Here is an 11,284-nt window from a genome sequence, read left to right on the forward strand (position 1 = left end):
TTGAGGTACCCTACTTTCATGCAAAAAATCAGAAAAAATTAACGACCTAATGTTTCACAAAGTCCAAAAAACCCGTTTTTTAGCCAATTGAGCCAAATGAGCCAATATCGAGAACAGTTAATAACGAACGAACAGACGAACGTGGGGGACAAAGGTTAATTTATAGGACCTCCACCGGGGTAGGTCCAAAAATCTACATAATATACAGCTCCAGATTTTTAGGCCTTACTCTAGGAGTTTTACGCTCGAAAAAAAGGAAGATATGACATAGCCATAAAACAATATAAATATACTTTTTATGACGTAGCCTAATTTGTATATAACTGCTTTCTTTCTATATTATGTTATATCTACACTTTATGACTTGACCATGACTTTACCCAGCTGGCACACAACGTTTTTTCAACGTTTATTTAACGTTCACAATGTCCATATAACGTTAGATGAACGTTGAAATAACGTTGTGTGCCAGCTTGTAGACTGGAGTCGTTTATAATGCATGTAATACTAATAATAAACACAAATAATGATACGGGATTTAGTTTGTATAAACGACTGGAAGAATCCGGTGTTCCAGCCTTATAGATACCGGGCCTAGCTACGCAGAAACTTGCGTAGCGAGAAAACAATTTATCAAGCAACAACAAACTCTCAAAATAAAATCAACTCAAATGAAACATTTTTAACACACAAATCCACGCACATTTTATTTTCAAGAACTTTTTTTGAGCGGGAAAAAATTTTAATTGCGATATTGACACTTTTTTGTTTTTTGGAGTTAGTGCACAAAGGTTTCTAGACGACTAAAATTTACTTTTTTGCTTTATTTCTAATATGTCTGAATTAGTCGTCTAGCTTGCTAGACTGGCCAGCTTGGTAAAATATAGCGGCTTCCAGACAACGTTGTTTCAACGTTTATTTAACGTTCACAATGTCCATATAACGTTAGATGAACGTTGAAACAACGTTGTGTGCCAGCTGGGTAATGACGTGACCGTGGTATTCAAATCATAGACAAAACTAAAGTCTGTCTCAATATAATTTGCAGCGGAGACAAAAAAGGCTATAACTTTTGATAGAATTCAAATTAGATAGCGGTTTTGTGCTTGTTGAAAAGGTATTTTGGAGTGCAACATTATCAAAAAAGAAAAATTAAAAAAATGGAAAAAAGAGGATGAAAAATGAAGAAGAAGAAAATCAGCTTCTTATAGAATAATGCTATGATCTTCATTTTTACATCACAAATTCTTTAATTTTAGAATGTCGTAAATGCGAAAAAAATGTCAAAAATCATTCATTCGGTCAAAAAATACAGCTTAAAACTTTGCTCTGTTTTGTTGATTTCAGATGGTTTTTGAAGTCAATCAGTGATAAACTTTGGACTATATCTTTCGATGGAATAGATTTATTTGAAAATTTTTTACACATTAATAATGTTCTAAGATCAAAAATGATAACTATATAGCACACTCGCGTGAAAATGATAACTATAGCACAATTACTGAAGAAGTTCATTTTCTTCTTCGTCATTTTCAATCTTCATTTTCAATCTTTTTAATTTTTTTTTCTTTAAGATAATATTCACACTCCTGTTTGTCTTTTCAACAAGCACAAAACCGCTATCTAATTTGAATTCTATCAAAAGTTATAGTCTTTTTTATCTCCGCTGCAAATTATATTGAGACAGACTTATCCCTAAATGTTTAAGATTAATGGAAAAAAACTAGATATAAACTTCGGACAATCTGGAGCAGCCCAATCTTGTAAAATCTAAGCTAAGTACGATCAAGAACAACTTTGGATAGAGTTTTCTTAATCAAGTACAATTCGACAGTACATTCCAATTTACCCCGGATATCCAGGGATTTTTGCTCCCAAGGTGTACTTTGTTTTGTTCTTGATTTGTCCAAAGGATAACCAAGGATTGTCCTTCATTTGAATACCAGGGCAATATTTCAATCTCCAAAGCCTACTCAATCATGTTGGCAGTTGGATATCTATTGATTTCACAGAGAAATTTAATCCAATTCCAATTATCCTAAGCCCAATTTAGATAATGAGTTTCATGAATTTTGTTCTATTTGAAATTTGTTCGCTTTCATTGGGACACACTTACACACATTTTTACAACAATTATAGATTTTCTTCAGTTAAGAATGCAAATGTTTTCAATCTATAGAAGGCTCTCACTAAGACAGAAAACCTTACTGATACAGGGGAGTCAACAATGTTTTCAATCTCTAGAGAACCTCACTGAGACAGGGGAGTCGACAATGTTTTCAATCTCTAGAAAACCCCAAGGGGGGGGGGCACTCCAGGTAAGTGACCTACCGGACGTGTGACCCTTAAGGGTATTTTTTGTTTTGGACTTTTGAAAGTGTAAAATTAGAGAGAATACCAAATTTTGAGGTAAAATTTGAGAAATTCCAAAAAATATTTCCCTGAAAAGGGCAAAAAATTTCGAAAAATTGCACTATAAGGGTCGATTTTTGGCTAAGTTTTTCCTGCACTGCAAGGGTCCGATTTTAGAGACCTGATTTTTGGCCGAGCGTACGGTCGTTTTCAAAATCGAGTGCCCCCCGGGTGAAAACCTCACTGAGACAGGGGAGGCGACAATGTTTTCAATCTATAGAAAACCTCACTGAGACAGGGAAGTTAAGAATGTTTTCAATCTCTAAACAAAAATGTTTTCAATCTCTAGGGTATCTCACTGAGACAGGGAGTCAACAATGTTTTCAATCAATCTATAGAAAACCTCACTGAGACAGGGGAGTCAACAATGTTTTCAATCTCAGAACAACTTCACTGAGACAGGGGAGTCAACAATGTTTTCAATCTCTAAAAAACCTCACTGAGACAGGGGAGACAACAATGTTTTCAATATCTAAAAAACCTTACTGGGACAGGGGAGTCAACAATGTTTTCAATCTCTAAAAAACCTCACTGAGACAGGGGAGTCAACAATGTTTTCAATCTCTAAAAAACATTACTGAGACAGGGGAGTCAACAATGTTTTCAATCTCTAAAAAACCTTACTGAGACAGGGAGTCAACAATGTTTTCAATCAATCTATAGAAAACCTTACTGAGACAGGGGAGTCAACAATGTTTTCAATCTCTAAAAAACCTTACTGAGACAGGGAGTCAACAATGTTTTCAATCAATCTATAGAAAACCTTACTGAGACAGAGAGTCAACAATGTTTTCAATCTCTAAAAAACCTTACTGAGACAGGGGAGTCAACAATGTTTTCAATCAATCTATAGAAAACCTCACTGAGACAGGGGAGTCAACAATGTTTTCAATCTCTAAAAAACCTTACTGAGACAGGGGAGTCAACAATGTTTTCAATCTCTAAAAAACCTTACTGAGACAGGGGAGTCAACAATGTTTTCAATCTCTAAAAAACCTCACTGAGACAGGGGAGTCAACAATGTTTTCAATCTCTAAAAAACCTCACTGAGACAGGGGAGTCAACAATGTTTTCAATCTCTAAAAAACCTCACTGAGACAGGGGAGTCAACAATGTTTTCAATCTCTAAAAAACCTTACTGAGACAGGGGAGTCAACAATGTTTTCAATCAATCTCTAAAAAACCTCACTGAGACAGGGGAGTCAACAATGTTTTCAATCTCTAAAAAACCTCACTGAGACAGGGGAGTCAACAATGTTTTCAATCTCAGAACAACCTCACTGAGACAGGGGAGTCAACAATGTTTTCAATCAATCTCTAAAAAACCTCACTGAGACAGGGGAGTCAACAATGTTTTCAATCTCTAAAAAACCTTACTGAGACAGGGGAGTCAACAATGTTTTCAATCTCCAATAAACCTCACTGAGACAGGGGAGTCAACAATGTTTTCAATCTATAGAAAACCTCAGTGAGACAGGGGAGTCAAGAATGTTCTCTATGAAGTTAGATCGCCGCCAAAATTCGATCCTTCAAGTCGTCCCGTCGTACTAGAAGTTGTCCCGTCGCACTAGAAGTCCGCAGGTCGCATTAGAAGTTCGCAAGTCGGAATCTTTTGTCGAAACATTCCAAATTTTAAGTCGAGTCGTTGCCTCAGAAGTTGAATCGTCGCAAATTTCGGCAGTCGACTCATCCCAAAGAGTTGGACTCTAGGCTATTCCGAAAAAAAACTTTATTGTTTCGTATATCAAAAATCAAAATATTGTGGAGATAACAATGCTGGACAAAAGGTTTGTAGACTTCTGCAATATTTGCAAAATACTTCAATATCGATCAAAAACAAGTCCCCAAGAGGCTCTGGGTGCTTTCCAAACCCATCCAAAGTCTTTCAAAGTCACCCACTGCAGTCTAACCGCAAGGGCAAACCACAAGGGCTTGATTAACTGGCTTACACCAGTATCAAAACGCTGATTTTTTGCTTGTGGTTCCCTCAAAAGCAATTCAAAAGCAATGCAACGACTTCAAAAGTGTTTTTCTTAACTTCCATCCCCTTTCAGACACATTGAAGAGTCATTTTGCTCTATTTCTCATCATTTTTTACTGAAATTCCATTTGTCTACAACCTTTTGTCCGGCATTGAATGTTATGTTCGTATGGTGTGCCATGTGAATTTATATTTATATTTTTATCTCCATAATATACCTGATGGATGACATGAACACTTATGAAAGCAGTTAAACGTACATGATCGGAACATGTACCAAGTTCCGACGAGTTAACTTCTGATAGGAACCACCAGAAACTTGGTATGGTTCGACTTAAAAAATTACGACCTGCAAACTTCTAGTGCGACGGGACGACTTGAAACTTGGGATGATTCGACTACCGAAAATTGCGACAGCGTCTCTTTTCATTTCTCTAAAGAAAAATGTTTTCAATCTCTAACAAACTCACTGAGACAGGGAGTCAACAATGTTTTCAATCTCTAGGGTATCTCACTGAGACAGGGGAGTCAACATTGTTTTCAATCAATCTATAGAAAACCTCATTGAGACAGGGGAGTCAACAATGTTCTCAATCTCAGAACAACCTGTTTTCAATCTCTAGAGAAACACAAATGAACAGAATAACACAAGGAAAAGACTTACGTTTCAGGATCTGGGACTTTGAACCATCATGGTGGAAGCGGCTGTTGTCGGTAACTCTAGTGAGGAAACAATACGAGTAATCAGTAGGTTTGTCTTGCAATTCCTGCATTAATAACACGCATGCATAATTTGTCGTTCTTTAAGCCATATCTAGCTTTAACTCCCGTGATAACCAAAGAGGAATGAATACGTAGGGATGGTACAGTCACTTTCGGTCGGGGTTCTGGATGGCAACATTTGTCGTTTTATTATGAAATTTGTTGTATTTTTTGTCTATTTTTAGTGAAAGCAGGATTTGTTAGATAGACCCCTTTAATAACTCACTCTAATGAAAATATCCGATAAGGAAACACACTTCTTTATAAGAATAGTGGTACTTTAGATGAGAATCAAATATTCTTAAGAAATTGCCAAAATTGAGGGTGAGGGTTTGAGTGCACATTGGAAGCTAAAATTATGTTTCTGCCTCAAAGTTTCGATTTAAGTCTAACAAAAGAAGCAGTTTATGTTTATGTTTAGGTTAACCAAAACAAAATAACTGTATTCTTAACAGATTCTGTGAAAGTCACCCTACAGGGTATTCTTAAGTTATTCTTACGATTTGGCCAATTTTCAACCTGATATTCTTATAGAAGGTATTCTTATAAAAAAAGCATGTACTAGGTTGTCTAAATATCAAAGTCAAAATTGGAATCGGGACAATTTGAGAGGAATTAATCATGGATGTTGGTGCTTCGGGCTCCCGGCGTATGGGAGGAGATTACTCAGGCAAAATAGGATACTTAGGGCGCATTGAGTTTCAAGCCCGAAGGGCTAGAGGTCAATCTCTAACCTTTCTCAGGCAAGAAAAATTGAAGCCTTTAAATATGCGCCGTATTTTTGATGACGGATTGAATCTATCAATTCCTTTGTTTTTGAGTGATATATTTTTCAAAATTGAGGGTAAATTTTAGTTTCAATCTGTCATTTGTGTAAAAGCCAGGCGGGTCGCTCAAGGCCGCTCAACTTTGGTAGGATTTGTTGGCTTCAAATCCTACCAAAGAGATTGACCTCTAGCCCTTCGGGCTTGAAACTCAATGTTAGGGCGTACCTAGGGACCTAAGACAAGGGCGTACCTAAGACAATGGCGTACCTAAGATAAGGGCGTACCTAAGACAAGGGCTGCTCTTTGAAGCTCCCAGAATATCTGACAGACCGTCAAATTTTGAGAATTGTCTCAAAGAGGGGGGAGGGGACCAAATTTTGGTGCGACATGGTTCAATTCTTCCAACAAATTGGTTTCTGATGTTGGACTATTTTTAACTTCAACGGATGATTTGTAGCTTCGTGGCTTATCTGTGGCGAATTGGCGGCCGCCCACCCTAAAGCTCTAAAGGAGCGGGCCAATTCCTCATCGGAGAGGAATGATAGTCGGCCTTTGATGTGCCGCATCCCCAGTCGGGTTCAACTACCCTTGCGCGTAAAGCTAAAAATACTTCGGCTGGACCCACCAAATCCCCGAAAACGTGGACTGGGTTACCAGACCTCCCGCGGAAAAATCCTTGACGCGGTCTTGCAAAATTCAATAATCTAAACCTTCCAGGTGTTGAAAATTCTCCCGACCTTTAGAGCTTTAGCGTGTCGGATAAAAATTTCACCATCTTGGTGCCAAATAATTTCGTCGCCAGCAAACAGATTTTTGGAAGCGTGATAGTGGAACATTTCCCACGCGCATAAAGCCATGACCATTTTGCTTTGTTCTTTTCTCCCAGAAGAAAATTAAATTTTGTAATTTCGTACACGCCTTCTTCATAAGAACAAGGTTATAAGAGATCTCCTTATCTTCGTGTTATTACAGAAATCAATTACGTATTTTAATTTAATTTAATTACGTATCAATTAAACATTTTTTATCTCAGCGTGTAAAGCGGGCATTATTCATCATCTTATGATAATGTAAATTGACCCTTCAACAATCACAAAAATGACATAATGACGAAAATACTACAAGGTCATATTTATCAAATAGTGTACGCAGTGTAAGCAGGGCATTGTTCGCAAGAAATTTCCCTCTTTCTCTTTCAGTGCTATTATCTCTTGTGAGATCTGTTTGTATACAAATTTTATTAATAAGCAATTCCAATTTTCGGGTCAGGGATTCTAGCTTATTTTCTGAAAAAGGCACTTAAATTATGTAATTGCCCCGGTAAAATGAGACTCAGGGGTGTCAAAGATCATGTGGAGTGGTTTTGGAGTAATTTATTCTTTTCTCGTTGAATTTCAAGTGGGGATTAAAACAAAGTCTTTTTTTTTCAGTCAGGCTGATGAATTAGGGTAAGTTTCCTACCGGGGACGAAATATTCGCCAATCTTTCAGTGAGACAGGGGTCACAATAGTCTGTGATACAGGGGTGTGTTACGAAACTTATTTATCTATTTACCCCGTAACAAGTAACCACATTATAAAATACACGTTTTTCTTTCATAAGAACAAACAATATCATAAGAACATAAGGCTTCGATGGCCAAAATGTTTAGAACAAGTTAAGAACATCTTCGCGGACTCGAAAACAGCCAATTTCTTAGGAAAATGGCGAACAAAAATAGTAAAAAAATGGCCAAATTAAGAACATTTTAAGAACATTTTTACGCTTAAAACTCAAAAAGTTAAGAACATCCGAAGGCTTTAAACATTATTGATGCTCTTATAAAAAAAATATAATTTTTGATGGATGTGAAAATGTTTTATATTGCTTTTACAAGATCAGCAAAATGCCTATTTAATGTATAAACGGCTTTTAAGCCGTATGTTATGATACGATTCAAATTTCATTATTAAAGAATATCATTACTAGTTGAATAGCAAGATTAAAAATAAAGCTTTATCTACACGTAACATTTAATTATGTTATATAGGCATTGTAATTTAATACTGCCAATGTCAACATATATAAAAAAGCATCAATCTATATTAAAGGAAAACATCGTATTTCATGATTAAGTGCTGTATACGAGTTTTTTTGATTTGATTTTGAAAGTAAAATGGGCAATCAAGTGAATACTGGAGGTATCAAGCAGAAAGTTTTGTCTTTGAAACCATTACAAATCGATCCAACCAGATGTACTCCCAACAAATCGTTGTATCAGCAGATTCTCAATAACAGTCAAGCCACGTCAGAAAGACAAGCAAAACAGTTCAACTTGGGGAACTCCCACTGTACAGCAAACCCTATGTATGCAGCCGACTTCGTTCTTGAAAGGGAGTATGGAGACAGTTCTCTTTTCGTTCAAGGTGAGCATGCAAGTGTTTTCATACCACCCACGTTTGTTTCGAATCAATACAAAAAGTCTTCTACCGCTATCCTTGATTATGACGTCAAAAAAGACATTGATAGACTTTTGGTTAACTTGAAACAACATTCACCGACGTATTGGCTGACCAAAGAATTGGAAACTTTTATGAAAATGCAAAACAATGCTGGTACTATCGACAAGAAGGCGTTTGGGAAATGGATTTTAAGCCTTCAAATTATGTATCTGGCAATTACAGAATTGAAATCTAACCAATCGACCCTACCGCCGACAACATCTAACTTGGACGTTTTAATTCAAGGATGTCTTGCAGTGATCTCTCCCACATCACCTCTGGGAACACTTCTCCAAAAAAATCTATCAACGAAAAACATCAACAAGCAGATCAAGCAAATGATTGAAGAAACACCAAGCAATGATTCAAACCTTCAATGGCTATTCACATTGGAACTGTCAGAAGTTGGTGAAAAGCTGGAACACTGGTTATATAACCAGCTTCTACCATTGAAAGATGATATTCTCCAAAACACAGTCGTTCTTTCTTCACTCATTTTCCTGACAAATGTGCAAAACAAAATGTATAAAGAGACAGATTTTTTTATCATATGTTGGGAACGGAAACTTATCATTTCAATCGAGCTGAAAAGAACAATCACAGATAATAAAGTCTTCGAGCAGTTGGAATCAAACCATCGGGTTTTCGAGGAAAGGTTCGGAGATCAATTGATTTCAGGTTGGACGTATTTCCCGGTGGTCGGCGTAGAGAACGACAACCTTTCAGTAAACAGTCAGCATTATATCACAATCCAAACTGAAATAAAACAATGGCTGACCAGTGTCTTCAAAAGGTTCCCAACTCTTCCAGCAGCGTCCATACCGAATCCATTGGACGAAGCTAAGAAGCTGCTCAAAATCCTGGTCTTTGCCATTCACGTTTCGGAAAAAGACCAAACCGCACCTATTACAAGCTCAACATGGGTCGAATACACAAGCAACGCTATCGAAAACGTTTCAACTAGCCACAACATTTTATTCTACTCCAACCAACAGATGGCAATAATGAACAACGATGATCCACACTTCAGAAGAGTGGTCATTAGTGCTCCTTTTGGTGGTGGAAAAAGCATCTTACTTACACAGAAGGCCATACAATTAAACAAACGATCTGAATACAATGGAAAAGTTATGATTGTTGTCAATTCATCGTATTCTGACAAAACAGCCACTAAACCCATGCAATTTCATCGTCTGAAGGTTGACTTGGAGAATCAACATGGAATATTTGTTGAAGAGTTTAAATTGCATTCGGTAGGTAATCAATTCTTTTATGACTGTGATAGATTGATCTTTCATCTTTAACTTTTTGAAGAGTTTAATTCAGCGTCGGTAAGCAAATCGATAATTTCTTTTCCAAAATTTCGGTCATTTTAAACAATTCAAATCAATAAGTCATGAAAATTGTTTGATATTCTTTCTGCTGTAATGTTGCTTTATTGTTTAAAAGCAGGAATCGAAAGGATTACAGTATTGCCCTCTCAGCTCAATTCTTCAAAAAAGTCACCTTGATTAACTGAAAATTTGGCAAAAAAGAGTTCTAACGAGCAAACGAAAATATTTAGCGATAACTAATCGTTAGTATAAAACATTTAGATATTTCATTCATATATAATTATCGTTGTATGTTTGTATTTTTGTGTCACTACTGAACCATGGGCCCTGGCGAGCCATTTTGAGTGAGGGGCCAATATTTGGGGGCCAACACTTTCGAAAGAAATATCGCCCACCATGGTTGGGCGACGAAGAAAATTCTTCACTTTTTACACCCTCAAAACACCTTAAAACGATTATCTAATTGGGGAGAATAATAGTTTTTGTGGTTTGATTTGATCTCAAACCAGCTTGAAATAGTAAACCTTAAAAACGTATGACATGGTTTACCAAAAAGTGGAGGGGGCATGGACCCATGTGTCCTTTTCGGAATATTAGTTCCATATGGAAAAAGTGACTTTGAGTTTGCCCCAAAAATGTATTCAACCATTTTCGCGCCGCGCTTGTTAAAGCATAGTAAAGCACTTTCTTCTAAAAAGAGCGTTTGCCGTTTCAAACTTTTTTATAAGAATATACTAATAAGAAAAAGTCCTGTGTCAGAACAAGACTACAAAAAATCTTTGTGTTTGTACAGGGTGTCCCGAAAAAAAGTATCGACAGTCGTACAATTTCCAAAGAAAAAACTTGTGTTCTTGTGTGTGTTAACAAGGATAGACCTTTTCGCCTTTCCATCCGCCATATTGAATTGTAAGCAAAAATTATGGTGGCCGAATTGCCGTGGTGAAATTCCCTTAGAAAGTATGCAAAACATATGCAAAAAGAAAGTATTAAAGTCTGTCCAGATTTGCTTGTTTTAGAGAATCAAAAGCGCTATATTTGAATGTATTTTTTGTTGAAAAATTCACGATTTTTAGCGGTTAAATTTGCGATTGTAAAAATTGAGCTTTTTTTCTACTTATGCTATAACTTTCATTTTTACACCAGTGGTAGTTCAATCTTAGGTTAAGAAGTTTGTTAAATTTCAAGGCAAACAGAAAAGTCCTTCAGAAGATATGGGACCCGAAATACCCCTTGGTAGCACTTTTCTGTGAAATATCAAATCTCCAACTTATTACTAAAAACGGGGGTAGTGATATGATTGATAAACAGTTTTTCAAAAAATTTACGTGTTTTAATGTGATGCGATCGTTAATATGTTTTTACAGTTGACGCTCTCTAATTCGACGTTCTAATTTTCGATAAGCTCCCTTGTTCGATAATATTGAAAGTCCCCGTCAACAAAATACTCGCATAAAAGACGCTCTACTATTCGACACGCTCTCTTCTTCGTAAGAACTAAAACGTGAAACGTCAGAGAAACGGGTGGAAACGATATGGAAACGGGGGGAA

At 36.6% G+C, this 11,284-nt stretch overlaps 1 protein-coding gene across 1 annotated transcript; it reads left to right on the forward strand.

Moving 5' to 3' along the window:
- Positions 1-8,019: 8,019 nt before the first annotated feature.
- On the forward strand, positions 8,020-9,655 carry LOC136819940 (uncharacterized; the record flags this gene model as incomplete). Its single annotated transcript, XM_067076177.1, is given in 1 exon segment — positions 8,020-9,655. A coding segment is annotated over 1 exon segment (1,578 nt), but the record flags the coding sequence as incomplete, so codon positions are not given.
- Positions 9,656-11,284: the final 1,629 nt, after the last annotated feature.

This window comes from Clytia hemisphaerica, unplaced genomic scaffold (assembly GCF_902728285.1).
Source record: "Clytia hemisphaerica strain Z4C2 unplaced genomic scaffold, Clytia hemisphaerica genome assembly, whole genome shotgun sequence".
Taxonomy (NCBI): domain Eukaryota; kingdom Metazoa; phylum Cnidaria; class Hydrozoa; order Leptothecata; family Clytiidae; genus Clytia; species Clytia hemisphaerica.